Source organism: Blastomyces gilchristii (genome assembly GCF_000003855.2).
Source record: "Blastomyces gilchristii SLH14081 genomic scaffold supercont1.41, whole genome shotgun sequence".
Taxonomy (NCBI): domain Eukaryota; kingdom Fungi; phylum Ascomycota; class Eurotiomycetes; order Onygenales; family Ajellomycetaceae; genus Blastomyces; species Blastomyces gilchristii.
This window is the reverse complement of record NW_003101642.1, coordinates 94,271-121,630: the sequence shown is the minus strand read 5'-3', so window position 1 is coordinate 121,630 and position 27,360 is coordinate 94,271. Positions and strand designations below refer to the sequence as shown.

At 46.3% G+C, this 27,360-nt stretch overlaps 8 protein-coding genes across 11 annotated transcripts; 4 read left to right on the top strand and 4 right to left on the bottom strand.

Moving 5' to 3' along the window:
* Positions 1-594: 594 nt before the first annotated feature.
* Positions 595-6,313, top strand: BDBG_09413. 2 transcript variants are annotated; one of them, XM_031723999.1, is made up of 4 exons: positions 595-1,471; positions 1,562-3,284; positions 3,411-5,787; positions 5,879-6,313. In XM_031723999.1, exons 1-2 carry the CDS (start codon positions 1,206-1,208, stop codon positions 2,358-2,360), a joined length of 1,065 nt encoding a protein of 354 aa, XP_031581391.1. In that variant the 5' UTR covers positions 595-1,205; the 3' UTR covers positions 2,361-3,284; positions 3,411-5,787; positions 5,879-6,313. The 2 variants fall into 2 exon arrangements, with proteins under 2 accessions (XP_031581391.1, XP_002620233.1); XM_002620187.2 differs by lacking the exon at positions 5,879-6,313 and having other exon boundaries at positions 813-1,471; positions 1,562-5,234.
* On the bottom strand, positions 2,935-7,855 carry BDBG_09412 (cap binding protein). 3 transcript variants are annotated; one of them, XM_031723997.1, is made up of 9 exons: positions 7,666-7,855; positions 7,207-7,561; positions 6,998-7,123; positions 6,758-6,852; positions 6,548-6,660; positions 6,147-6,414; positions 5,068-6,041; positions 4,810-4,991; positions 2,935-4,747 (listed from the first exon to the last, which is right to left on the bottom strand). In XM_031723997.1, the coding sequence occupies exons 3-9, from the start codon at positions 7,056-7,058 to the stop codon at positions 3,852-3,854; spliced, it is 2,589 nt and encodes an 862-aa protein (XP_031581389.1). In that variant the 5' UTR covers positions 7,059-7,123; positions 7,207-7,561; positions 7,666-7,855; the 3' UTR covers positions 2,935-3,851. The 3 variants fall into 3 exon arrangements, with proteins under 3 accessions (XP_031581389.1, XP_031581390.1, XP_002620232.2); XM_031723998.1 differs by having other exon boundaries at positions 7,710-7,855; XM_002620186.2 differs by having other exon boundaries at positions 7,207-7,855.
* Positions 7,856-9,749: 1,894 nt separating this feature from the next.
* On the bottom strand, positions 9,750-11,452 carry BDBG_09411 (CMGC/GSK protein kinase; the record flags this gene model as incomplete). Its single annotated transcript, XM_031723996.1, has 7 exons — positions 9,750-9,883; positions 9,944-10,148; positions 10,210-10,403; positions 10,499-10,847; positions 10,978-11,061; positions 11,146-11,318; positions 11,407-11,452. 7 exons carry the CDS (start codon positions 11,450-11,452, stop codon positions 9,750-9,752), a joined length of 1,185 nt encoding a protein of 394 aa, XP_031581388.1.
* A 5,129-nt stretch (positions 11,453-16,581) lies between these two features.
* BDBG_18002 (uncharacterized protein) lies at positions 16,582-17,373 on the top strand. Its single transcript, XM_031725600.1, has 2 exons — positions 16,582-17,272; positions 17,336-17,373. The coding sequence occupies exon 1, from the start codon at positions 16,886-16,888 to the stop codon at positions 17,195-17,197; it is 312 nt and encodes a 103-aa protein (XP_031581387.1). The 5' UTR covers positions 16,582-16,885; the 3' UTR covers positions 17,198-17,272; positions 17,336-17,373.
* A 1,000-nt stretch (positions 17,374-18,373) lies between these two features.
* On the top strand, positions 18,374-19,340 carry BDBG_18001 (uncharacterized protein). Its single transcript, XM_031725599.1, has one exon. The coding sequence runs from the start codon at positions 18,543-18,545 to the stop codon at positions 19,128-19,130; it is 588 nt and encodes a 195-aa protein (XP_031581386.1). The 5' UTR covers positions 18,374-18,542; the 3' UTR covers positions 19,131-19,340.
* An 862-nt stretch (positions 19,341-20,202) lies between these two features.
* On the bottom strand, positions 20,203-23,282 carry BDBG_09409 (mitochondrial import receptor subunit TOM40). Its single transcript, XM_002620183.2, has 3 exons — positions 22,778-23,282; positions 22,056-22,700; positions 20,203-21,969 (listed from the first exon to the last, which is right to left on the bottom strand). Exons 1-3 carry the CDS (start codon positions 23,081-23,083, stop codon positions 21,862-21,864), a joined length of 1,059 nt encoding a protein of 352 aa, XP_002620229.1. The 5' UTR covers positions 23,084-23,282; the 3' UTR covers positions 20,203-21,861.
* Positions 23,283-23,414: 132 nt separating this feature from the next.
* Positions 23,415-26,884, top strand: BDBG_09408 (elongator complex protein 2). The gene is made up of 10 exons (XM_002620182.2): positions 23,415-23,860; positions 23,950-24,138; positions 24,219-24,254; positions 24,329-24,426; positions 24,554-24,723; positions 24,799-24,879; positions 24,955-25,062; positions 25,171-25,290; positions 25,358-25,915; positions 26,006-26,884. The coding sequence occupies exons 1-10, from the start codon at positions 23,847-23,849 to the stop codon at positions 26,315-26,317; spliced, it is 1,686 nt and encodes a 561-aa protein (XP_002620228.1). The 5' UTR covers positions 23,415-23,846; the 3' UTR covers positions 26,318-26,884.
* On the bottom strand, positions 26,649-27,225 carry BDBG_09407 (ubiquitin-like modifier 1; the record flags this gene model as incomplete). The annotated part of the gene is made up of 3 exons (XM_002620181.1): positions 26,649-26,766; positions 26,897-27,076; positions 27,167-27,225. 3 exons carry the CDS (start codon positions 27,223-27,225, stop codon positions 26,649-26,651), a joined length of 357 nt encoding a protein of 118 aa, XP_002620227.1.
* Positions 27,226-27,360: the final 135 nt, after the last annotated feature.

Sequence of the window (27,360 nt, the reverse complement as noted above, 5' to 3'; positions counted from 1 at the left end):
GCTGGATGAGCACTGAGCAGCAGCCCCCACCGATCGGCAGCAGGCTACTCCTGGCGCCAGGGGCGCCAGGAGTAGCCTGCTGCAACAGAAAAAACAACATGCGCTCTCTTGGAGCATGGCGCGTTGGACGGGCCGGTTCTGTCTGGTTTTAGGGTGATCACCTTAAGTGGCTCTTATGAGGAGGGATGATGATGATACGATATTGCCTGAAGGGTGGTTGGTTGTGGATTGGACCATAGATGGGACGAACACCCTCCCTTTCCCTTTCTCCCCATTTCCGCTTTCCCCCTTTTTTATTCTTTTTTCCTCGTACTAAACCAAACTTTTTCCTTTTGCCGAAGGTCTTTTTTGCTAGGCTCCATCCAGGACTGGGTTAGGGTCATGTCAGGATCTAAAAAATTGAATACCGGCAACAATCCCTCAAGCTGGGATGGATGGATGATAGTTTTCTGTATTCTGTATTGTTTCTTTGAGGAATATGTACTGTACATACTCTGTACATACTCTGTACATACTCTGTCTGTACATTATTATTACATACAGCGTGGTTATTACTACCGAGCATAATAATTATAATTATTATTATTATATATTTCGTTCTAGAATATACACCGTATAGTACGGCCCGTATTGAACCGGCCTCGGAAGGGGTAGTAAGTACGGAGTAATGCTGAAAGATTGATAAGATGTTCTAGCGATCGGTACTCTGCTCTGATTGGCCGAGTGGTGCCCACGCAGCCCGCCTCAACCCCCTTTTCGGCAGGACCAACCTCCGGCTCGCATGACAGGATCCAGAAGAACAAAATATCCCAACCAACCAACGCCAACCAACTACTACTGTTCCTTTTGACAACCATCAAACCTCCTTCCTCCAACCGCCTCCACCACCATCACCACCATCACTACCATCACTACCATCACTACCACCAACTACCATCAACTACCAACTCTCCTTTACACTCATCCAGCCATCAATTGCTGCCAGCGTCCTCTCCTTGACCTCCCAAATCTCTCCCTGGCCACTTCCGTCAACCAACCCCTTCGCGCCGGTTCGCACATTATCCCTTCCGACTTGCAACGGGCAAAACAACTCCCATTGATCTGCCTCGCAGAGGCCTACGTCTTGTAAATATATATATATACACACATATATATAAAAGGAAGAAGAAAACACGAGATTCGGATATTGATTAAACACGACAGCCATGGACGTCATTCTCGAGGTCCTCGATACCTTCATTTTTGACTACTTCTACGCGAAGTTTGCCCCCGCCAAAGATGCTGCTGCCATCGTCTCCAGCTTCAGCGGCAGCCTCAATGCAACCAAGTACGAATTCGTAGGCGCTGGCGGATACGTATATCAACCGACTAGTAGCTATTTCAAGCTACAACCCTCGATATACGCATATACATCTTCGCTCCCCAGAGATAATCTGTGGAGGCAGCTGTTAACCCTCTATCTCATCACCTGGTATGGCATCTAATAATAACCTTCTTTCGGTTTTTTCCCCTATTTCTATGGCTAATTGAAGGGGAAATAATAATTAAAAAAAAAAAACAGGATCTTCGGACTCCTCGTCTACTTCATCTTCGCTACGCTCTCCTACGTCTTCATCTTTGACAAATCAACCTTCAACCACCCCAAGTATCTCAAAAACCAAATCCGCATGGAAATCAAACAAGCCTCCATCTCCCTTCCCATCATGGCTGTCTTAACCGCCCCTATCTTCCTCCTCGAAGTCCGCGGTTACGCAAAAATGTACGACAGCTTCGAAGACGCCCCCTTCGCGCTCTACAACTACCTTCAAATCCCCTTCTTCCTCCTCTTCACCGACTTCCTCATCTACTGGATCCACCGCGGCCTCCACCACCCGCTCGTCTACAAACACCTACACAAGCCCCACCATAAATGGATCATGCCAACCCCGTATGCGTCGCACGCCTTCCACCCTATCGATGGCTACGCCCAAGGCATCCCTTACCACCTCTATCCTTTCCTCTTCCCCCTGCAGAAATTCGCCTACGTCTTCTTCTTCATCTTCATCAACATCTGGACCGTCCTGATCCACGACGGCGAGTATGTTGCCAACTCACCCATCATCAACGGCGCCGCCTGCCACACCATGCACCACCTGTATTTCAACTTCAACTATGGCCAGTTCACAACCATCTGGGATCGACTGGGTGGCAGCTATCGGAAGCCCAATATCGAGCTTTTCCATAAGGAAACGAAGATGGCCAAGGAGGAGTGGGAGAGGCAGGTTAAGGAGATGGAATCCCGCGTTCAGGCTGTCGAGGGTGGGGATGACCGTACATATGTGACGGATGTGGATGTGAAGGAATCGAAGAAGACGCGGTAAGATCCTAGGGGGCGGGGGTTAAAGGACATGTGAACAACACCTATTTAACGATACGTGAAAAACTACGGTTTTTCTTTTGCATTTTCCCCAAATTTTGTGCCTTGTTCTTTTTTTGTTCCTTCATCTTTTTTTAAGACCTCTTTTACGCATTGTTCCCCAACGAAAGTTTTAAAAAAACGTAATATTAATAATTATTAAGGAGCATGGGGCGGGAAATAGATGAAAGAGCGCGTCGCCCCATGTTTCTATTTCTATTTCTATCTTTCTTTCTTTCTTTCTTTCTTTTTTTAATACACTTCTATTTATCTTTTTTTCCAAATTTTTGTATCCCTTTTCTATCACTTCTTGTCCTGTTTTATATTGCATTTCTTGCCAATAGTGCAAAGAAGAAAAACGGGGGCATACGCAAACGTGCACATCTTGTACATACATACCACATCATTATCATGATCATTGTCGGATCAGATTAGGTCAGATCCTCAAAATCACTTGTTGAAAATAGTTTAATCTGATACTATAAAGAATCAAAGTTAAATTTTTTAAAAAAAAGAGAAAAAAAAAAAAGAGAGAGAGAGAGAGAGAGAGAGAGAAAATAGCAAAACAATCCCGAATTCTCTCTGGGTGAGCTTTTTCGCTCCTCCCTTTAGTGGGAAGGGACGATTTGAAAATGAACTAAAGGAGAAGAAGAGTTCCCCCGTATTATCTCGCTTTTTCTGATTTCTCAACTTCGCCTATGGGCAGCCAGCCGGGCGGGCCAGATGTTGATCGTGGACCGGCTTGCTGCTATGGCTACGTTCTCCTCTCCTCCCTTTCCGCTGAAATCAAAACTGGATGAAGATTGGAATTGGGAATTGGGAAAAAACATCAGGCTGAGCAAAGCAAAGAGTGGAGAGGGATGGGATGGATTATTGTTGTGTATACAAGGTATGCTTTGCAGATATAAAAAATAATGAGCAGTATTTCTCAGAGGTCTCTCTACGAGAATGGTTCTGAATAGGGAGGGGCTTTTTTTACTATACTTTTAACCTAGCCACTACTAAGAAAGAACAGGAATTTGACTCGTTATACATTTTTGTTTTCTCTCTCTCCCTCCCTTTCTGTTCCCTTTTTGGAAACAGCTATTGTGCCGAAATTGCTGGGATAGGGGAGGAAATCAAGAAAACGGGAGGAACAATAAACAAAAAACCTCAAGGGAGGCGCCCGCGCTGCCTGGAGGGAAGGGGAGAGAAAAGAGAGAGATGCCACAATCCATAATCAGCAAACGAATTTTTTTACTAGTCAGTCAGAATATTATCACAAAGCACACGACAGAAACAGACTGCATCCACAAAACTAGTATTTTATACTTGCTTGCATACAACCAACCTCTGGAAAGAAAAACGATAAAAAAAACAATCAAAGAAGCTAAAAAAAGTGGTTCTTACCCCCCGTTATCACTATCATTTAGGCCCTCACGCATCGTCCTCACCTTCAACTTACTCCCTCACCTATTCATATATCAGCCATGTCAACATTATCCGCGGCACCCTCTGTTGTCACTGGTTCTGCCCCAGTCTCAGCCGGTTGCTGCTGCACAGGCGGCATCGTCCCAACAGGAACAGCCCTAGCCATCGCTTCCGCGATAAACGCCTCCTCAACGGCTCGTAGCCGCTTGAAAACCCTCAACCACCTCCTAGCCCATTCCCTAATAAGCCCCTTCTCCTCCACCACCCCCTCGCCAACATCTTCCATCCCACTCCCACTCCCACTCCCACTCTCATTCGACCCATTAATAACCCCCTCAAGCGCCCCCTCAATAACCTCAAACATAACCTGCACATCCCCCCTCTCCCTCCTCAACGTCTCATCAATAACCGACAGCTGCGGCTCCACAATACCCGCCTGCACCCTCGCCGCAACAATCTGGCGAATCCGATTCGTCACCTTCCCCATCGTCGCCGCAACCATCTCATACACATGCGCCTTCGCCAGCGCCGCCCCGCCGTCAATGTGATCGACAAGCGCCCACTCGACGACCGACAGTGGCGTCAGGATCGTGTAGTTGAGCAGCTTGTCGATGATGTTCACGCCGATGCCCGGCTGGTCGGCCCAGTAGGAGAGGACCGAGGTGATAATTTGGCGCCGGGCGGCAGGGGACTTGGGGCCAATGGCCAGGAGCCGCTCTTTGCTGCGCTCGATGCAGGAAAGCACGTGTGACAGGGATTTGGAGCCGACGTAGCAGATCGAGGTGACGAAGGCGTCTGTCGACGGGATAAGGGGGTCCGCGATGTCCGGTTGGCTGGCGGCAGCGTGTTGGATGGCGAGGATGTGTGGCTCGATTTCGGTCTCCGGGGCCTTTTTGCGGATCAATTGCATGATTTCCTGAGCTTCGGTGGCGAAAGGGGTTGCTGTATCGTTGTCAGAAAATGTGTTTATTTTCTCGAGGGTTACATGCGTGACAGAAACTTACTTTCAAGCGCATATTTGAACTCCGGTGTATCTTTCTCTTTCCCTTCGGATATCAACGCCTGGTATGGTTCTGGCAAGGTGCCCTTGATTCGCTGCGCAAAGCTTAGACGGATCTCCTTATCCAGTGCGCCGCAGATAAATGCTTTCTTGGGGTGAACGGCTGGCAGTTCAACGTCGTCAACCCTGTGTACAATGTCAGCAAGCTGTAGAGAGTGTTCATCTTCCTTCTATCAGCAAAAAGGCTGGAGAGGGATCCTACCACTCCGTCCACTTCCACGTAAAGCCAAAATTACTCAAATGATGCGCAAACCAATCCAAAAACCTATACGACAGCGTGAGATCCATCCTCTCCACATTCTTATACAAATAACGAATCGCCCTCCCCAGACTCGGCGCAATGGCCGCAGGCGCAATCTTGCACGCCTCCGTGAGCACAGAGTGGTAGTAGACCAGCTTATGCTGCGGCGTAGGGAGCTGAAAGAGCAACGAGAACACCGCGTCAACAGCGACATCTTCGGGCTTCCAGGTCGAGCGATCAGCGGTACCCGCCGCAACAGCGTCGCGGATCTTGTCGAAGGGGGTGGCGCGCTTGATGAAGGTCTTGGGCGCGAAATAACAATCGACGTCAATGAGGAATTTGGCGGTGGCGATGCGGTTAAAGTCGAGCATGTCGATTGTGTCGGTGAGGGAATCGCGGAGTAAAGAGGCGGCAATGTCAGTGGTGGGCGGGACGGTTTCTAGGTCCTGGTCGAAGTAGACGGAGAAGTAGACGTCTGGGAAGATAGATTTGGGCCCGTTGGGGACTGGGTTGGGCACAGTGATTGTGGGGAATACGTGCTTGGTGGCATTCTTGAGGGGGTCTTCGGGTTCCTTTTCTTCTTTCTCTTCTTTCGTCTCCCCTGCTTTTTCTTCGTTCCCTTCGGGCATTCCTTCTGGTTTGGTCGTTGACATCAGCCCCGTCCAGGGGCGTGGGATGCATGTAAGTTCCCAGCCCTGCTTTCCTTCTTCTTGTAGCTGCTTCTGTAGAAGGCCGATGACGCTCATTCTTTTCTCCTCCTTCACCTCGTCAGACGGGAAGGGGTCAACCAGTGCCTCCAAAGTATGTGGCGTTGAGGCGATGATGTCCGTTTTCTCCAAAAGGGCGGCAGCCTGTGTTTCAAAGCCAGAAGCAGATGACGACATGACATAAGGGATTGTGAAAAGGATGATCTTTACAAGTTCCAAGCCCAGTGACTACAATATAAATAAATAGATAAATCAGCATGAACCGCTCAAATTAAAAACCACAAAAAAAAACATGTATACAGGGAAGCAAAGAAAATGAAGAAAATAACTTACATCCTCAGAAGAAGCCGTCTGCAAATCGACAGCGCGAGAAAACAGCTCCTCCAGTACCGGAAAGATGCCTTCGCCCTCGAACAGGCCCTGCAAGCAGGCCAAAAACCGCAGCATGAGCTTGACATTGCGCCAGTTACCCGCCTCAATATGTGACTGGGCAATTTCCCCGGCCTTCTTTAACACCTCCGCCGCCAACTCCGGCTTCATCGTGTTGGCCGTGAGCACCGTCGCAGCAACGAAGGGGATTTTAAACGGTTGCTCGCCGACGCTATACTCCGAGGTAAAAGAAAAAAGAAAATCGCATTAGTTATATCAGCTTAACGAGCTTCTCGGGTGCGAAGTGTTGGTACTGTTTTTTACCACCGGGGGGCAAACGGAGGAAATTCTTATCAACAACGTACAGCTGCAGAACCAAGCTCACAAACGTATTCTTAACCTCCTCATCCTCATCATCATAGTGTTCCGACATGGTCTTCGCAATCCGCACAACGTCGTCTTCAGCTCTCCTTACAGCCTGCAAGATACCGCCCAAGAAACAACTAATTTAGCCCGTATATCCCGCGTGAAAACCCACGTCGTCCGACTAGTAACAAAGATACAAATCGACTTACCGACTCGGCGATCGTCGCCAATTGTTTCCGCACCGTCACAGCGAGGGGTTCCTCGTACCTCCGGCGCTGCTGTCTGCGATCGTAATCGTCGTCATCTAATCGCAAAACAATGTCAATTAGATTAGTCCCCGCGCATCTTGTATATATAAATATAATATCTTCCTCAGCCGTAGCCAACCCTCCCCCCTTTCCCTCTGCGCAACATGGAAACGGGGCCATAAGAATGAATAGAAAACACACCTCGATATCGCCTCTTCCGGTTATACCCGCCGCGCGGCCCGCGAGATTCATAATCCACCATCCTGAGTGTACGTATGTATGTATGCCTTCTTTCCTATCCTTTCTTTTTCTTTTCTTCCCCGGCACCTGTTTGCCCGCGTGTCCCAGTCAGTCAGTCAGTCAACCAGCCAGCCAGCCCCGCATGTACACAGACACACAGACACCCATACCGAGAAAAGCGCGCTCTCCCTCCTCAACCCTCACCAGAGGTTCGACAGCCTATCGCAACTTACGCAGCTAGCTTCACAAAGCGGGCCCCCTTCAACAAATGCAAAATGGGGCTTCAGCACAGCTAACCAACTCGAAATTCGCATTCGAATTCGAAAAGAAGAAGGACAAAAAACCGGCTAACGAAAAAGCCGTCCCGGAGAAAACGCAAACACGAAGCGAGGCGGAACTCTAAACAAAGAAAGACGACACGGAATCGGGGGTTTTGGTGTTTATATAACAGCGTGTAGCTTTAAAAAATAAAGGAAGGGGAGAGGGCGAAATGCGGATCGATCGAGTTTCGCGCGCGCGTCGTATCTATTATTGTACAGTACATACATAGATTAGGTAGGTTAGATACTCCCGTAGAGAGAAAGTAAAAGTAAATAAGTAAGTAGTTAGGTGTAACTAAGCCAACCAACCAACCGCAGCCTAGGTACGCACGCACGCGACGAATCAGACCTACCCTACCTATGGGTGAATTGGGTAGGGAGAGAGAGATTGAGGGGGAAAAGACTCTCTCTTTTCCAATTCCAAAGAACGGGATCGGATTGGATTCGCAAGGAGAGAAAGAAAAGCGAGAAGAGACGCAAATCGCGCAAGGAGAGAGGTAGATAGACATAATAAATAACTAGAGGAGGGAAAATCAAATTGTTCCGAAGCTTCGTTCGGTGCAGACACGGAGGTAAATTTATCCGGACCCGGACTTCATCCAACATTTGTATGATATGCATAGTAAATAGTGGTAACTATACTCCGTAGTACTATGTGATGTGGCTCTCTCTCGGTACAACATAACATATACATGTATGTATGCCCTTTCGTGAGGAATGGAGAAGCAAAACTATAGTTCATTTATTTATTTATTTATTCCTTGACTCTTATTACTTTGTCATTTTGTTCTCACAATAATGAATCAACCACACACAAGCAGTCATATTTCTTCTAGTTATTTCTGCCCCTTTTTCATCACAAGACTGAAAAAATAATAAATATATCACAAGAGGCTCAGCTTTCGGCTTGAAAGTTGAATAATAATAATAATAATCAAAATAATAGTAAAATAAAATGTAGAAGTAAAAATAAAAATAAAAACAGGATTAAAAAAAAATTTGAGAATACACACAAAAGTTAAAGAAAAATAAATAAAGGGCAAAAAGAAGAGGTAAAAAACATTCAATGATAATAATAATAATATAATAACATTGGCATAACGTTTCATAAAAAAAGGGGGGGAAATGCTAGTTACTAGTCAAGGCACTAGGTATATAGGGTAGTAGTAGGAAGGCTTTGTATCCCTCTCTCCGTGTTTCTCTCAGCTTCCCACCCGCCCCTTGTCCCCGCCCCCTATATGGATGGCCCCCTATCCTATCTCCTCCATCTCCATCCCCAGTATCCACATGTCCTCAATCTCCACTCCCAGCTCCCCTTGCATACCCCCCATCCATCACATCACGATACGATACGAATACGCCTTTATCCTATCCACCTAGCCGTCTTTTCTTGTCAAGGGAAAAGTCCAATAGCAAAGAAAAACAGAGTGGAAGAAAGAAAGGTGAAAAGAAAAATGATGATAGAACAGGCGGAGTGAATACATTTAGGTATACCTGCTCCCACAACCCTCCTCAGAACAACTCCCCTGATCCCCTCCGCTTTGCACTGTAAACCATCCCTTTCGCTCTCCCCATCCCCTCACCGTTCCCTTCCCCTTTCCTTCCCCTCCCCCAATCAACCCGTTCCCTTCATCAGGTACCCTTCCATGTCCCACGTAAACGCTAAGCCGAGTAATAAAACTGGCGCATTTCAAAGCACAAAATACAAAACGCAATAACAACCCCATTTCAACAAAGGATCCCCAGTAAAGAAATAAAAAATTAAAATGAAACTGAAAAATGAAAATAAAACAAAGAATTCGTGCCGGGTGGTGGGTGGTTCTGGGGGTGGTGGGGTATCAAATTATTATTTTTTTTGTCATTTTTTTTGTTTTGTTTCGATTTTCCCCCTTCGTTCCCGTTTCGTTTCGCTTGTTTCCCCGTCTGGGAGTCTGTGCGAAAACACATATTCCCAATTCCCAATAATCACCACGCATTTCGTACACACTCTCTCCGTGTGTGGCCCTACTACATTCATTCTCGAGGTCGTCGATTCATTGCCACGTGAGTCCGTCATGAAAAAAACATGGATGGTACTTTTTGCTCCCTTTCTTCCTCCTTCCTGAGGATGTCGAATGTTCCCGAAAGGTTTTTGTTCGACGTCAGGGTCTAAAACATATTCAAGGAAAACTTTGGCTTTGTTGGATGTGTAAAAGAAGTTAAAGAGCAAAAGGAAGGAGGAGAGAAACAAGAGAAAAAAGGAAAGCTAAACAAAGACGACCACCCCATGCATGAATTCGGATCTCCCGCTGAGGCAAATTGAAATTTTTTTGAAAGGATCGCGCGCACCGCGATAGCGATAGCGCTTTTGAACAAGCATGTTAGAATTTCGTGACACTTTAACCCATGTCGACTCAATCAAGGTGGGCTAGCATTTCATCTTTCGTAAGCGGCGTGAAATTATCGAGATCGATACCACGAGCGAGGAGGTCAGCCTGTGCATGAGCGGGGATCAACCTACTGTTCATGCTTGGCAGGATCGAAAGCTCTATATAGAATCATTGTTAGCACGGGATATATGAAAAATATACTAGAAGAAATTCCTTACCATGGCGCGAGAAATCGAACAAGTTAGGAAGTTGTCTTGGAGGGTTGTTCGGATGACGGGAATCTGGCAGACGAGTGTTGGGGTCCCGAAGCTCATCGAAGAATGGGTGGCACATAGCCTCGACCGCTGAAAGGCGTTGAGTAGGGGTATACTCGAGGAGCGCTGTGATGAGATCGATCGCTTCAGGAGGAGCTTTGCGGAAGACCTTTTTATCGCGCGTCAGTGTTTCAGTCCGCTTGAGAAACAAAATAAAATCGAAGTTTTACCTTGTTGAATGGATGTGGCTTGATCTGAGGGAACTTGTGTTCCATGTAGTTCGGATTCATGGTTCGAATTTGTTCACGAGTGGGAGTTCCAAGCACCTTGATGATCTCCACCAATTGGTCGATGCCTGATTCGCCAGGGAAGAGGGGTTGCCCGAGCATCAATTCCGCCATAACACATCCGGTCGACCACACATCTGTAAAAGTGGTCAGAGACAGGGCGTAACTTTGTGGGGGAAATAAATTAGGGTAGCGGAGGGGGAAAACGAGGGACATAGTTGTTGCAGCTTACCAATCTTTGTGGTGTAGTTGGTTGCACCGAAAATGAGTTCCGGTGAACGATAGTAACGGGAGCAGATGTATGACACGTTCGGTTCGTTTTCGACGAGGATCTTGGCGCTGCCAAAATCGCAGAGTTTCAGAATCCCCGTGTTGGGGTCCAGTAGGAGATTTTGCGGTTTGATATCACGATGGCAGATACCCTGGGAATGTATATATGCCAGAGAGCGGAACAACTGGTAGATGTAAAGCTTTACTTCCAGCATAGGCATGGTTGTCTTCATCTTGCTGAAATAACGGGATGCACGGTAGACAGTCTCGGGAACGAATTCGAGGACGAGGTTAAGGTAGACCTCGTCTTTCTATATCATGTGAAAACAGAGAGAAGGGTTAACTTGTGTCAGACGGGATACTCCTTGTAAAACATGATAATAATCGTGTGAAAAGACAAAAGAGTTGGGGAGGAGGGGGAGAGAGGGTGCAGGAGCTTACTCTTTCTCCGTTGGAATAGTAAAAAGCCTTCAGCTGGACGATATTTGGATGCCGTACAATGCGCATGATCTGCAGTTCGCGGTTCTATAGCAAGGAGAAGAGAGGAGTCATTTAGCGCAGTTCGTAGAAACAGATTCACAATTTTGTATTATTAGATTAGGAACCAACCTTGAAGCGTTTGTCCTGCAACACTCTTTTGATGGCTGCATCCTCGCCAGAGGGAGCAATCTTGGTTTGAAAGACCACACCAAATGAACCATTTCCCACAATCTTGCATTGGGTATATTGCATATCCCTTGTCTCTCCTGTCAACCCATCCTGCACCTTCTCACGAATTACTTCTGTAAGTAGAAAAAAAAAGGGGGGGAGTCAGTGTCAGCAAATATTCGGCGGCTAATATATAGATAGTGATAGAAAAAATAAACGTACCCCCCATTCGTAAGCTCGAAAACACCCCTGGACGATTTTGTGACATGACTCGGTCTGAGAGCCCCCAGTGCCCGAGAGGAATATAGAAAGAAGCGCTATTGTACTATACTCTTCCGTTGATTTTTGGTTTCGCCGCCGTCGCCGTCGTTGTTGTCGTCGGTTCGCGGACGGTAGGAGAGTCGTATTCAGGTTCAGGGCTATCGAGAGTATGGAGGGCTGCAGTTGAGCAAAGAATGGCGGCAGGTGGCAGGGAGGGGATGCGTGTGGAGACCCGTCTTGGGCGAAACGAAACTAAGGCGTGGTGATTTTTAAATGACAACTGTGGCGATCTACGACCTGTCGAATCAACACAAGTCGCGGGAAGAGGAGAAAGCGTAGGTTAGATAGAGAGATATGAGGAGGAGAGCGGGCGAATTGAGTGAATGATTGAATGAAGGAATGTTTTGTGAATGGTTTGTGGATATTCTCTGCCTCTGTGTGTCTGTGTCTCTCTCTCTGTCTCTCTCTCTCTCTCTCTCCCTCTGTGTGTTTGTGTGTGTGTGTGTGTGTGTGTGTGTGTGTGTGTTTTGAATTGAAACAGACACAAGAGAACAAGCTTGAAGACAAGACAATGATGAAAGAGGAAGAGACCAAGGCTACAGTCACTGTGGTTACAGAGAGGGGGGTACAGGAGCAGATGGGCGAGAAGAGGTAGGTGGTAGTATGGTTGTTAGGGGAGCGGGACAGGACAAGGCGCAGGTGTAGGTGAAAGGAGCCGTAGTAGGGTAGTGGCGCGAGTGGCAGTAGAAGCGGTGATGGGAGGAGAAAGGTATGTAATAATGGACGAACGATGAGTACGAAGAAGGTGGTGGTGGTGGTGAAGAGGAAGAGTAAGTAGTGGAGGAGTGTGGTGGAGGAGTGTGGTGGAGGAGTTTGGTGGTGGAAGAGGCTGGCTAGTTTGCTAGAGGTGACGTTGATGGAGGAAGAATGAATGGCGGAGACGCGGGAGCAGGCCAAAGGGAGGGGGAGGAAAGTCGAGGAGAGGAGCGATAACAGCCAGCAGAGGCAGGGTGTTAAGGTAGATAGATCGATGGGTGGATGCTAGGAATAGGAACAGGAGAGGTGGGAGGGGGAGGGGGAGGCGGAGGCGGAGGAGGAGGAGGAGGAGGAAATGGAGGAAGAGGAGTGAGTGGTTGGAGGGGGGAGTAGTGGAAGTGGGAGTGGGAGTGAGTGGGAGTGGAAGGGTAGGTAGGTAGGGGCCGTAGGGCAGGGTAGGGTATAACTGTTTAGTGGTGGTGGTGGTTGGTGGTGGTGGTAGTGGTGGTGGTAGTGGTGGTAGTGGTGGTTGGGGCGAAGGAAGAGGAAGAGAGCTCACTAAACAAACCGACCGGGCTGACAGGACAAAAGGGACAGGACAGGACAGGACAGACAGGACACGGGAACAACCCAAGCGACGGGGAAGGAAGAAACACTCACTCGCTGCACATAATAATAATAAATAATAATAATACACGACTCGACTCGACTCACTCTTCCTGCCTTTGGGGGCGGTACACACCAAGTAATAATAATAATAAATAACCCCACACAAAAGAGATGCTTGCTTGGCTTTGATCTTTTCCCCCCCTTCTCTCTCTCTCTCTCTCTCTCTCTCTCTCTCTCTCTCTCTCTCTCTTTCTGGCCTGTTGCTCTGTTGTAGGTGTTGAGCAGCAGCTGTGTCTGTGTGTATCTCTTGTGTCCTCTCGCGGTGTCTGCCGGTCTGCTGGTCTGCTGCTGTGTTCTGCTATATCACCGTATCGTATGGCTGCTACGTGCGTCTGCCGTCTTGTGGGACGGACTGTGCTGGGAGGGCAAAGGCAGAGAGGAAAAGCCCAGGTCACGCTGGGGCTTGGGCGCAGGCGGCGGGCGTGGGCCGTGGCAGTGGGGATTCCCTCGTGGCTATTATTGGCGTGGATATTCATTCTGCGTATTATTCGCTGTATTTTCAAAATGCATTGTAATTTTAATTGAAGACGATCCTATTAGTTCGATTTAGCTATGGAGTAAGTGAGTTGACAATTAGTTACGCTGTAAGGTACGGAGTAGTTAACTAACTTATTATTATTATTATTATTATTATTCAAAGCTTCAAATAGTTTATAAATGCTTTTATCCCAGACACAATATCTATATCTATCTCCATTTAATATCAAATATCCTGTGTCTCCTTCCGCCCTCTCTCCCTCTCTCCTCCTTACACTTAATACAGCCCAATATTGTTACTAACCTGCACCCACCCGCGAAATAATGACAACACCGACACCCCCGTGACAAGTCACGCGGATATTCTCCATGGATGGGTGGCAGCTCGCAGACAGACAGCTTCCCTACTACTCTCTACGCAAACATTATTAGCTAAGTGGCGTCCCCAGCAATGGTCAGGTGAGCCGCAAAAAAAAAAGAAAAGAAAAAACCTAATCGGGGGACATTTTTTGGATGGGACCAAGGTAATATACGGAGTGCCAGATCCATTGAGTTTGGATATATATATGTATATATATATATATATATTATATATACTAAGGGAAAAAGCTTGAAAGGGCTAGTTAACAGCTACAGCTTGACAAGCTAATAACTTGTACAGCTAACTAATAACAGCTATATCAAGGGAGGATTAGCCATTCACCTGGGGCAGAGAAGAGAGAGAAATATCAAATATCATCTCTCTCTCTCTCTCTCTCTTTACTATGAGAGGTTCCTGTGCTGTGGTGAACGATTAAAATAACATTCATATAATCCTTCGACTCTGCGGTCTTCAAAAAGCCCTCACATCACTTAAAAAAGCCACCTCCTACCTGCAGCGTCGTAGTGTCCAACCTACCCCCCCTTCCTCTACTCCCGGCTTCCCGAAGGGAAAGAAAAAAAAAAAGGGCGCCCTGTCATATTGGCCGATATTATTTCAGGGAAACGACGAAACCCTAATAATGTCACTTGCTAGTTATTCGTTGTCATTATTTAACTCGTCCTCCCTCCCCCCCTCCTCCTCTTCGGGCACCCCCTTTTGCCCTGCCTTTGGATGGAGCGAAAATAAACCATCAAGGTGGCTGTGCTGCAGTTGCAGCTGCAGCTTGTCATCAACGTGAGCAGACAGCAGGGATCTCTGCTGTCTGCCTGTCATCTTATAGACTATAGTAGTATGTAAGTGTCTTCTCTGTAGTCCGTACCTATATCTAGTTACCGACTTTTTTTTTTTTTACCTATTTTCAATTTTCTTTTCATATTAGTTTTATGGATTAAGCTCCTCTTACTGATGTATGTACGTAGTATGTAGCTCGCAAGTGTGAGCTATATCACATCAACATTATTTTATACTCAAATAAATTCTCACAATGAATGCCAGCACAGGGCTTATAGACATCTATTTTTGTCCTCTTTCTTTCTTTCTTTCTTTCTTTCTTTCTCTCTCTCCCGTTTTCACATTGGAGTAGTGTATGTATGCCTATATGTACTGTTCTTGAGTTGGGTTGGGTTAACTAAAATAAAGAGATCGTTGAGTTGGTTGGTGATGACTTCATATCTGGTTATTTGAGGGCGTCGATCTCGTCTAGGTAACTCCTGATGACTGATGACTGGCTGGTTGGCTATGACCAAGAGTTGAAAATTAAAAATATATAACCCCCTCGTTCCCCTTTTTCATTTGCGGGAGAAGAAGAAGAAGAAGAAGAGAAGAGCAATAATGACCCGAACCAAAACCAGTTGAGCTGATACAGGAGGGAGAAAAAAAAAGAAAAATAGGGCACGAACTGGCACGAACACATGTTTCATCCCATATCTGCTTCAGAATAGCTGAACCAAACTAACCAATGCAAGCCATTATTCCTTTTTCCTTCCGTCTTTTTTTTTTTTTTTTTCTTTTTTTTTTTCCCTTCCTTCCTTCATTCCTCTCAGTCCAGCCCGCCCCTCTCCTAAACTGTATACAAGTGAATACAAAAATGAATGCACCAGCGATGCAAATGCAACAAACACACTGTCTTCAAAATGAGCACAAGGGCATGTGTGTGTGTGTGTGTGTGTGTTGTGTGTGTGTTTGTTCAGCCAATCAAGGAAGTGAAATGAATCCATTAATAAATGCTGGAAGTGCCGAGTAAATGCAAAAAAAAAAAAAAAAAAAAAAAAAAAAAAAAAAAAAATCCATGGGGTTAAGCTTCCAACTCTTGTAGCTATCTATGGGAAGTTTCTGGATGCGACCAAGTTTGACTTCTTATTATTATTATTATTATTACTGACTGTAAAAAAACCGATTCGGCAGAACAGTTTCCCTTTTCCCTTTGACCAATGATACCAAATCCCCCTTTTCCCACGGGTTGCTCGGGCACGCCCAAATCTTCTTCCATCTTTACGGTAACTAGGGTAGGCCATGTATGTTTTAAAGTCGTTGATTCTTAGTAGTATTATTATTAGAGAGATTGGAACCCGGTGAATCCAACCTCGGGCTTGGCACAGAAAGAAACAATTGGGGAATTTTGTGCTCGAAACATCTTCCGGTAACTAGTTACCAACTAACCTAACCATCCATATTATTCAGAATAAATAATACACATGGGGAGTATCCATGAGTAAAAAATAAATAAGGAAATAAAATAAAGAAAAAGGGGAACTCCCATAGAAGCTGCTACTGCTGCTACTGCTGCTACTGCTCCTAACCCTGCATGGGGCATGCATGGCATATCGGGTGCCTCCAAAAACGAAAAAGCTGTAAATAGTTAGCTGTAACGTACGTCAGTGCTCAGGAGTGAACAACCAGCTAGCATAAAAAGAAAAAAAAAAGGCAATTAACTAGCGGCGTTAGTTTCTTTCTTTCTTCCCACAAACCCCCCCCACTTGCTCCGCGGCCAATAGTTACAAAACATATCGTCACTCAACTCCATCATCAAGAAACAGACAAAGACAAGACAAGACAAAAAATGGTTTTTACACCTTACACCCTGGTACAGAAACAGTGATGAGATATAATTTGTGTCGCACGAGAGTACCTAGGGACAAGTATGTACATGTACATGTACTGTACGCTAGGCGAGATAGAAAATCGGTATAGATGTTGATGTTAGGTGTGTAGTTCCCGTTTTGGCGTAACCAGCCCCGAAGAATTAAAATTCGATCCCAATGTCGAATTCAGTTCGTCCTGGCCCTCAGATAAAGAGGCGAGGAGGGGGGGGGGGGTGGGTAGGTGGGAACATACCCTGACCCATATTGCAACAATTGCAGGTTGTGTGGTCTTGTTCTCTTCTATATACTCCGTACGGTCACTGGAGTAGTTTGGTACCTACCTGGTACCTTGTTCTCTCTCCTCTCTCTCTCTCTCTCTCTTCCTCCCCTGCGCTGTATCAAAAAAACTCCAGCAGGCCAATAGAGAGGCAGTGGAAAAGTTAGCTCCTCGCAGTGGATAAACCGAGCTTGGGAGAGAGGGGGGGATTGCAATTGCCTTGGATTGCATTGGATATTATTTTATTGGGCCGAAAATATGCCCGTCATTCGGTCCCGACCAGGGCAGCCAACCAGCCAGTCAGTCAGTCAGTCACCCCTGGCGCCATGGACAAGACGGTTGTCAATTATAGGCATAGACGGATACATAATAAAAGATGTCAGGGAAGCTTGGTGCCAGTTGAGGTCATGCTTGCTTCGGGAGGGGGAGGGGAGGTCATCTGGGATTCGGACAAGGTTCAAGGGTGAAAAAGGTTTACTCAAAGAGAGCTCACAAACTTCCAGCATACCATACCTACTCCGTACTCTGTACTCAATTCAAAATATGAGTACAAATACCAATACCGCATAGTATAATTTATATTGCAGAAAAGTGGGTGGAGGGCATCGAGCTCTATTTATCATAAGCATGGCAAGATCGCCTTCTGTATGTTCCCAACCTAACTCCGTTTCCCTTCCCTTCTCTTCCCTCACTAAAGAGTAACCACAGATGACGGAAGATGCAAAAGGGAAAAAAAAAAAAAAAAAGTCCCCCGAGACGAGCAACGTCCCCCCTTGCCCAGCATTTGGACATATATTCTCATAGGCCAAACTTTTTCGCAAAGCGTTCCCGCTCAGATCGTCTGAGGCCACTCTCGAGTCTTCAATTCCTAACTTACCCGTCTAGCTGCAGCGGTTAGTAGGCTGCTAGTTCGAGGGCCCTGGGAAAGTAAAAAAGGGGGGGAAAAAAGAAAGAAAGAAAGAAAGAAAGGAAAGAAAGAGCAGAGCAGTTGTTATTAGTCTGTTACCCATGCGCTTGGTGCATGACATCGCTGCGGCTGTTCCCCTCTCCCGCCCCCGGGAAGATACTCCGTACATTATATCTTCTTGCTGTTGAATTTTTGGCTGAAAGTGGCAGGATAGATATCCCCAGCTGCGTTTCCGTACACTACTGTTCTTAGCCCAGGTGGTGTGTCCATTATTGATCCCCCTGGTGGGGAGGGGTGTGTGTGCATGGTTCGCATGCTGCGTACATTCATTCTCCCCCCCCCCGTTCCGTTGATTCGAGCTAACTACCGACTAACAGCTGCTGTCTTGCTTTAGTGCAGAGTCTAGCGTGTGCTCTTAGCAGGGGTAGAGAAATGGGTAGTGTAGTGCGTCTCTGGGACTTGATACAAGAGAAATGATCGTGCTTCTTTTTCTAATTTTTAATTCTTTTTTAATTTTTTGATGCAACTTGAAGATGATAACTAATTGCTGTATCTTTCTTTTTTTTTTTTTCCTGTTTATGCGAGTACAGCTTCTCTTGTGTTTGTTTTATCCAGTCAGAATAGCATTGCATCATGATGTGTGGCACCGGAACCACACTGTTCATTTTTTTTTTTTTCGTTAGGACTGATCCTCTAATAGTATGTATTGGACTAATAATAAATTCCACATCCCACAAAGCACATCGTGCACGCATCAAAATGATTGGTTAACCACAGAGCTTTGAATGTTTCAATGAAAAACCTCATACTTTTTTATTTATATATTTTTTTTCTCCAGTTGTGGATTATTATTTTCTTTCACCCATTCCACTAGACAGCAGATATAAAATTATAAACAAAAACAAGTTCCCTCATTGAGAAAATGCTAATTTCTTGTGAGGGAAACCCTTTCTCTTTTCCCCTCTACTATGTTTTGTGAACTGTTGTCAGCGCTTATGACATCAGTTGATGCAGGTTGATAGATACAGGCCCGCCGATGGACATGCGCACTTCCGGGTTATTATTGGGGGCCACTTCATGCAACAATTGAGGAAAGAGGAAAGGGGAAAGGGATTTGGAGAAACTGAACCGAAAAGGCCGATCTCTGAACACTGGGTATATAACATCTCTAGCTATATCATGCAGCCTTCACTATCATCAACCTTGGAATCTCGAATCTCCCCGTTTCGCCTTGCCCTTTGGCAGCTACAGCTACCATACTGGCTCACTTCCATCATGCTGTACTGCCACTCCGGCATCGAGCGGGTACATAGCATAGAGAAATATACAGTATGTATGTACAGTACATACGTACATTCCATACGTGCAGACGGACGGAGAGGAATGAATGATCGATTGATCATGCAACAAAACTGGTTCAGCTTATCAATTGCCATCGTCTCAACTATTTCTGCATACATTTACTGCGGCGCTTGCCAGGCAGCAGGAAGAAGTCGGGTTTTAAATCTAACCTGTAGTTCCTACACAAGCAACATTATTCTCTCGTTTCTCTATCCCTCTCTCTCTCTCCCTCCCTATCCTAGCTGGTCCTATTGAGGCCAGTTGAGAGAGGGAGTATGCACTTTCTGGGCCAATGCCATCTACGACATTGGCCATACCACGCCGATATACAAAAAAGGACGTTGTGAGGAAACATCCATTTCAGCGGGGAGCTCAGCTGGAAGCAGGCTAGATGGGATATGACACACTTGTCCATATATTTACTTGGGAGGAAAGGGATTGGGGGGGTGAGCGGGGCGAGAAAAGGGTATATTGTAATATATATATCCCCTCCTCCCCCCCCCCCCCCCCGTCAAATCCCCGTCTTCATTTCCTCTCCACGTTCGAATTCACAAAATGAACCACCACAGCTTGCCTAAAGAAGTTAAAGAGAAGTAAAGAAAAGAGTCAAAAGAGGACTAACTAACTACGCCAGGGCTTGTTTCAAATAAATTTCGCTTCCCACATTCTTCTCATCTTCTCTTCTTCTCTCTTTCCCGTCTCTCCCTCTCTCCCCGTCGAATCCAAGACCGAGATGACACACCATGTAAAGCGCATGCATGTCAGGTCTCAATTGAAATCCTGCACGGGGTCACGGATCGGTTGCCCTCCCCTTCTATTGATACCGGAATAGTGGTCATGCGAGGCTTCATGTATATATATATATATATATACGTATAAATAAATAAATATGTGTATGTGTGTATATAGGTAATGGGTTGTTGGGGGGGCACAGCTTGTATGATTTATGCCTGGCCCAACCTGGGGGTTCGAGCATATATAGCTCATACAGGTTGCATGCATGCATAATGAGGGATTGGCAGGAGGTCGGATTCAAGCTCAAAGCGGTTTTTCTTCTTTTTTTTTTCTTCTTATTTTTTTTTACTTCTCTCTTCCTTTCTCTTTTTCTTTCTTTTCTTTCCTTCTTTCATCTCACGGTTTTCTACTGTTAATATAAATCGTGAAACAGCCTGGTTGTACGGCGGGGGAAAATGAATATCATATCATAATATATCATCTGTCAAGCTTTGAATTCGTGTTTCTTTCTTTGCTTTTGTGCTCGCTGTGCTGATATATTCTTACCCTGTAGGGCAGTGCACAGCCTGAGGAACTGCAATTTGCAATAATAGAGATAGTTAACTATGTAAACTAAATAATCTCGGTGATATATATATATATGTTTTAAGCTGGAGTTTTACACCCTAACTAACAATTGGAAGTTTGCTTTTACATTACGGAGTACAGAGCTTTGAGCACCCCCGTCCATCCGTCCACCCGTGCTCGTTGCTACGTCACTTGTTCTGTACGGGCAAATGTTTCCACTACGACAGAGGGGATATATGGAGTAAGCTAATGGCGGTTCAATGGTATATCCTGATATGCATACCCAAACCCATTATTGCTAGAGCTGTCTGTCCTAAATATCTATGTTGAAAGGATTGGTTGGATGTGGATTCAAACCCCCAGCGCTAATCATATATTATTATTTCGTCTAATTCTTTGCCGTACTTAACTTGAGGAGAGAACTGTAATATTTTACACCGGACAAAAGGTTCTTGCCCCTTTCCCTTTTTCTTTCTTTCTTTATTTCTTTCTATTTTTTTTTTTTTTTTTTTTTTTTTTTTTTTTTTTTTTTTCTTTTACTCCTCAAGCGGTCCTCCCTTTCTCCTCAGTTCAATCCAAAATCATCCCAAAAGGCGGAATTGACGGGCACGAAACTGCATTTGTCTTTTACGGAGCCTATATATAGTGGATGTCTGGATGGGGTAGGTTTCCCGCTTCAAAACGTAAGCTAGCATAAGAAAAGCGGAGGAGAAGGGAGGTAGGCTCATAAGCTGGATTCTTTCATTGAATCAATCCAGGCTGAACTCGCCCTTTTGACAATACGGAATGTATTCGACGTTAGGGAGCATGGAGTAAAGACTTGGCGTTTCAGGAACACGACAGGCGATGAATCATGGATGCGGGACAATTGCGCGACACACGGACGGAGGGAAATACGTACGCGCACCCAAGACGCGGACACAGACACAGACGCAGACACAGAAACAGAAACAGCTGACGAAAGCAGAAACCAAAGCCACCATTGGGAAATGGGAAGCGGAGGGGATAAAAAGACGGAAGGGGAAACATGTCTATAGATAGAATATTGGAAATCGTAATGAACAGATGGAAATGGAAATGGTTTCTTGGAAATAGATTATATCTTTTTATTTTGTTGCTGCCCTAGTCCCTAGTCCCTAGCCCCTAGGGATAGGTAATTCAAGCCATCTTGGATATACACAAAAAAAAAGAAGTAGACAATGGAAAACGGAAAAGGAAGACGGGGAAAAAAATAATAAACTAAAATGAAACAAAGGACACGCGCAGAATGACGAAATCTCTTTAAAAAATAATGGTCTCGAGAATCAGAAGTGTGGATGGTGGAGGCGTTTCACTTCTGCGCCAGTTACCCACAATGCTGCTAAGGGATTTGGGACGGGTGGATAGATGTACACGTAGATAGATGTGGATGTGGGGTGTAGATGGTGTGTGGGACGAAGAGTGAAGATATGATAGAGCTATTAAAACACGGGGTTGGAAGGGGAAGGTTAATTCGGTGGTGAGATGTGAAGGGGGGTGGTTTTCGGAGGTTGGTAGCAGAAAGGAGAGATGATGATAGGAGCAGGGTCGTGTAGAGGAGCATTGCGATTAGGATTTGTTTTCCTTGTCTTGCTTTTTGGTCATCTAGTTTCTTGTCCTTCTCATGTCATGCGATTGGACGGGAATGCATCGGGGCTTTTCAAACTTAGAATGGCGGGGATGGAACGTTGGGCATTTCGCCGGATTCTTGCTGCTCCATCAGCTCTTCCGAGGCCATTTCGAAGGAGACGGCGAGACCGATCTTGGCTTGTTGCTGTTGATAGTAATAGATTCGGTTAGCTGGGATTGCTTTTTCTCTGCCATAAATTTCTACCACTTGACGACATGTAGGAAACATACCTTGACTTGATCAATCTCTCCAGCGAAAGTCAAAGAGATAGGCATGGCGACGCGCTTTTCCAAGAGACAGCTCAGCTTGCCAGCACTATCGATTTGTGCGCGGAAGGTAGATGCTCTGAATTCGTATTTGGCTCCGACAGTCGTGGTGCCCTCTTTGCGGATGTCACCCATCAATCCCGAGGGGCTAGGGGCGAACTGGAGGTTCATATCAACGCCGGCCTCAACCTTATCAGACAGCTTCTTCCAGTACGAGGCATTGATGACGCCTTGAGCTTGAAGCTGGGCACTGGCAATCCAATCATCTCCCTTGTACTTGGCGCAATAGGACAGAGCGGTTTCGGGCGGGACGCTGAGGCCCTGTCGCTGCCACATGGCCTCAAGACCCAATGCGAGGCTCGGGGTGACGGATTGAAGATAGCTTCCGACGAATATTCCGGTGATGCCGCCTTCTAGGAAGGATGGGTTGAAGGCCTTGAGAGACGCGGAGAAGTCTGCGCCGGTGTAGTCGTTGTCAATCTGGATCAAACCCTGCGCACTTCCGGGCATTATCTGGGTGTTTGTCTTTGTAACCCATGCGGAGTTCCATCTGTAGTTGGCGACGGCGGCAAGGGCTCCATCACTACCGAGGTTTCCTTGTAGGAAGACCTTTTTCCACCGTTAGATCTATCTCCGATACCCCAACACGAAAGTTGTTACAGATGCGAGGTGGATTTGGTACATACCTTAGGAGATCCGAACATGGAAGAAAAGGCATACGGAGGCAGGGTTCCTTGCTGCGAACCCATTGTGAAGGCGTGGGAGACGCGGAAAAGAGGAGACATGCCGAAGACCTTTGTCAGATCTGCCCGGAGGCCTGTGAACATGAAATTGGAGAGCAGGACATCCTTTTGGACTTCTCTGGAGACATTCTCTACGGTTCCTGGATTGGACAAGCCCAGCGCTTCCCTTCGGGCGGAGAATGAACTATATGCATCTTTGAGGGCGTCGACTACAGAGTTATCTGAGAGGAAAGCGAGGGCGTCGGACATATTGGGCGGGAAGGACACGGAGGGTTCAATTTAAGACAATAAAAATAAAAAGGAATTCGAGGGCCGCCTCTACAATGAACAGAAGGGAATGAGGCGAAATAAAATAGAAAGGTCTCAGTAGTAAAGGCAGCCCGGGAGCAATGGAGCTATTGGCGTATAACAAAACCTTTGCTCGGAGGATGGTGATATTGTTTCCAGGTTCTCTTTCTAGGAAATTATAGAGCGAAGTTGGAAGGTTTGAACATTTTGATACACTAGTGCACTTTGGGACTAGCGCCCCGCCTCGGTTCATGTCAGGCTTGGCGCTCCCCGTCCATCCCCAACCCCAACCGGGAGACGGAATATCCATAACAGAGAGAGATATATACAGACAAGGACATTCGTCAGCCTGCGTCTGGGTCTGTGTCTGTGTCTGTGTCTGCGTCTGCGTCTGCGTCTGTTGGAAATGTCGCTGTTGTTGGCTGTCGTTCTCGTCTGCGGATAAGAACTGTTCGTTGTTGGGCTGAAGCCCTATTCCGGCTCTGGCCCTAGCTGGCTGCTATCTATCTATATACGCTTGCTGGGAGTCTGCCGTAAATCCCCCCCCCCCAAGTGACATACACTATTATCTATTCTCTCTATCTATATACACACACACACATATATATATATATATATACATCCTCTACCTACATTGTACTCCCAAGCATATCTTACCAGATATCAGGGATCCAAATCCCATTCCCTCTGTTCTTGTGAGGTTAGGATCAGCACTACGTCAAGCATGGACACACTCCTGTATGAAGCTCCCACTACCACTATTATTCCTCTTGACCTACCACCTCACGGTTAGATATATAATTCTAGTCCTCTAACTAGCTAGTTAGGACAGCGGATGTCGTCGCAACCTCTCCCCGCTTCCAGAAAAAGTCGAGCACCTCCGTCGACGCCATCCATGATCTTCCAGAGACAGGCGAGCTTGCCCCCGCTCAGCTCTACAGCACAGAGTCCGGACGCCTCTTCCACTCCGGGCGTATAGTAATCATCACCGTCGGCTTGCCAGCTAGGGGCAAAACGTTCGTAAAGCCCTCATCTCTTCTTTTTGTTTCTTTTTAATAGGAATTTAGTGAGCTAACTCTCCTCGGTTTGACTCTAGACACATATCTGTTGCGCTTGCACGGTACCTCAGATGGTTCGTGTTTACTTCCATTGATTCATTTATCCTCAACTTAACTGTTAGTGAGCTGACCTAGCCGATATATATAGGCTCGGTGTGAAGACGCGGATATTCCATCTGGGCGACTATCGACGTGCGACTGTCGGGCCTGGTCAGGATGTTCCTGATGATTACTTCTTTGTCAACGGTGAGTGAACGCTAAAGTATTATCATTGTTGATTTCCCTCTATACATCCATTCTGGTACCCCTTTTCTCCCCCCTTAATTGCTAGAGCTGCTAGATAAGACCTTTCTGACAATGCAAAACTCTACAGCATCCGCCTCGTCCGTCCTCCTCAGACAAAAAATTGTGAAAAAGTGTAGAGAAGACATCTATCATTTCCTAAACCACGAGAACGGCCAGATTGCCATATACGACGCTGTGAACCCAATTGCCGCTGGTCGTCGGTCCCTAGCAAAGGAATTCGCTAAGCATGACATTGATGTAAGACCCCTGAAAAATGCGCTGGGTATAGTGCTATATGATGGGCAGGCATACTAACATTCACTTATTCTCTAGACACTATTCATCGAGTCGCTGTGTGATGATGAGAGGATAATTGAAGAAAATGTCCTGAGCGTAAAGATATCTTCTCCAGACGTATGTTGTCGTGCCATACATGTACCTCGCTGGGTGTGCTGAAACTAGTTTGCTGAGTTTTCTTTATGATGACAGTACGTTGGATGGGACCCCAAGGATGCTGTAAAAGATTATCTGGCGCGAATCTCGGCTCGGATACCGCAGTTTCAGACTATGAATGAATCGGAGCTGAATTATATCAAGGTTGGTAATTACGCCGGCACTCCTTTCACCATCCCTTCCTGAATTGTTTTTCTTTCTCTCATGTTTTTCCTTACTTAAAGGTGAGCATCATATTAACATGCAAGGTAGATGATCAACGCCGGCGAGCGCATGATGATCAACAACCGCTCCTTCGGCTACCTGCACCACCGGATTGTCTTCTACCTGCTCAATTTACATAACAAATCACGACATACATATTTCGTGCGGGTAAGCTTTAATACTACGTCTCCCCTCTGGACATGATAATTTGGCTGACAGTGCGAAACCAACTCAGGCTGGAACCTGCCTGGACCCAAACTCCTACAAAACCGACGCACCCCTCTCCGAACAAGGACTGGACTATGCTCGCAAAATGACCGAGAGACTCCTGCAGCACCGTGAATCAGAGAGACAGGCACTTATCGCTGAGCAGGGTGATGATGCTGACACGGAGTTGAAACCACTTACGGTGTGGACATCCACCCGGCGCCGGACAGTGGAGACTGCACAATTCCTACTCGAACGGGGCTACAAAATACGCCATCGGTCACAGATGAGCCAGTTGAACCCTGGTGTCTGTGAGAAGATGTCCGAAAGGAGGATTCGGCAGGAGTATCCTGATGAGGTTGCAAAGCATGAGATGGATCCGTATCATCATCGGTACCCGCGGGCTGAGTCGTACCATGACCTCGCCGTGCGTCTTGAACCGATTATCCTTGAACTTGAACGGGAGCGGAATGACCTACTTATCATTGCGCATGAGAGTGTCCTGCGTGTGCTGTATGGGTATCTGATGGCTTGTAATGCTGCAGATATCCCGTTCTTGTCATTTCCGCGCGATGAGATTATTGAGGTATGTCGTAAAACATTTTCCCCCCCCTAGAACCCTTGATAATATTCCTATATGCATGGCACACACGTCTAACATATTCAAACAAAAAAGATCATCCCAGCAAGCTACAACAACAAAGCGAAACGCATACATATCCCCGATCTCCCGCCGGAGATTATCCCCGCATCGCCAGAGGATATCAAAATACCTGTTCCACCGAGTGGAGTTGTCTCTCCGATGCCTGGTGGGTTGGACGGGAATGGGAATGGGAGTACTAACGGCGATGGTGGCGGTGGGGGTGAAAATAGTGGTGTCGGTACAGCGGGACTGAGTATCCCGCGCGGAGCCACTCCGGCAGGTGGGTTCAGGCCGCAGAGGGATGGAGAGAAGATTTTGCAACATCATGCGGAGGATGTTGTTTAGGGTTTGGGCGTTTGTTTTTGTGAGTGTGTGCTGGGCTGAATGCTCTTCTTTCGATGATGAAGCTATGGGATGATGGAATATGTTGTCCAGTATTTCCCACGCATTTCTTTTATGCGTGATGTTTCATGTTTGATGATCGATAACTGATGCTTGATGTCTGACATGAGTGTTCATTCCTTCCTTTTGTTTTTCGAGCGAGTGTCGCTCGTTTTCGTTTCGTTTGGCTTGGATTATAATATAGAAAAGAAAGAAACATATTTATTCCCTTGATATATTGATTTCCCTCCTCTTACTTTGAACAACAGCGAAGAATTATCTTGTCCATCCCTCGTTACCCGCCATGCAACGTAGAGACGAATAATATATTATCCCCCTGCTGAATCTGATACTTCTCCTCGCCCTCTAATTCCCAATCGGCATCGTTTATTAGGACGAGGATCCCAGGCCGTCTAAATTTATATGTAGATAAGGAATTACATCCCCGCCATTATTAGCCAGAAATTCAAATATCCCTGTATTAATAATACTGATGCACACGCCCGATAACCAACCGACCATATATAGAGGGTATCTACTTACACAGCCCCATCGACCACAAATAACTCCTGCCGCTGATCCTTCATGAGATTTTCTATTAGGTAGTGGACGAGGGAGGTTATGGATGTTGGCTCGGGTTCCCCGCTCGACGGGGACGGGTATGTGGCGGGAATGGAAAGGGTGTGTTTTCGTTTGTTCTCGAAGAGTAATTCGAGACCGCCACTGTGTTAGGATAAGGGTATGGATCTATGTTAGCTTGTGGACTGAGGGGGAAATGGGAGACGGAGAGCAGGAGGGGGTTTGGAATCGTACCTGAATTCTACCGTGATGGAGAGGGACTGGGAGGGAGATGGAGTGGTTATGGAGCCCATGATAACTGTTTGCTTGCCGGGTATATCTACAGAGGAATAAATAGAGAATAAAAGAGATGTTAAGGTGGTGAAATTGTTTGGTGACCTAGGACCTAGAGTGAGTGATGTTAAAGTAATAATGTATGGGATGTTCTT

What these genes read in the sequence shown, in the direction of transcription:
- BDBG_09413 (XM_031723999.1), top strand. Translation starts at nt 1,206, where the DNA reads ATGGACGTCATTCTCGAGGTCCTCGATACCTTCATTTTTGACTACTTC. An exon ending in ACCCTCTATCTCATCACCTG is followed by an intron (nt 1,472 to 1,561) that starts GTATGGCATCTA and finishes AAAAAAAAACAG; the next exon opens with GATCTTCGGACTCCTCGTCT.
- BDBG_09409 (XM_002620183.2), bottom strand. Translation starts at nt 23,083, where the DNA reads ATGTCCGACGCCCTCGCTTTCCTCTCAGATAACTCTGTAGTCGACGCC. An exon ending in CCATGTTCGGATCTCCTAAG is followed by an intron (nt 22,701 to 22,777) that starts GTATGTACCAAA and finishes CGGTGGAAAAAG; the next exon opens with GTCTTCCTACAAGGAAACCT. An exon ending in GAGAGATTGATCAAGTCAAG is followed by an intron (nt 21,970 to 22,055) that starts GTATGTTTCCTA and finishes TACTATCAACAG; the next exon opens with CAACAAGCCAAGATCGGTCT.
- BDBG_09408 (XM_002620182.2), top strand. An exon ending in CTTGCACGGTACCTCAGATG is followed by an intron (nt 24,255 to 24,328) that starts GTTCGTGTTTAC and finishes CGATATATATAG; the next exon opens with GCTCGGTGTGAAGACGCGGA. An exon ending in GACATACATATTTCGTGCGG is followed by an intron (nt 25,291 to 25,357) that starts GTAAGCTTTAAT and finishes AAACCAACTCAG; the next exon opens with GCTGGAACCTGCCTGGACCC.
- BDBG_18001 (XM_031725599.1), top strand. Translation starts at nt 18,543, where the DNA reads ATGCAGGTTGATAGATACAGGCCCGCCGATGGACATGCGCACTTCCGG.
- BDBG_09412 (XM_002620186.2), bottom strand. Translation starts at nt 7,058, where the DNA reads ATGGTGGATTATGAATCTCGCGGGCCGCGCGGCGGGTATAACCGGAAG. An exon ending in CCGGAAGAGGCGATATCGAG is followed by an intron (nt 6,853 to 6,997) that starts GTGTGTTTTCTA and finishes TTTTGCGATTAG; the next exon opens with ATGACGACGATTACGATCGC. An exon ending in GTTCAAATATGCGCTTGAAA is followed by an intron (nt 4,748 to 4,809) that starts GTAAGTTTCTGT and finishes ACAACGATACAG; the next exon opens with CAACCCCTTTCGCCACCGAA.
- BDBG_18002 (XM_031725600.1), top strand. Translation starts at nt 16,886, where the DNA reads ATGCCCGTCATTCGGTCCCGACCAGGGCAGCCAACCAGCCAGTCAGTC.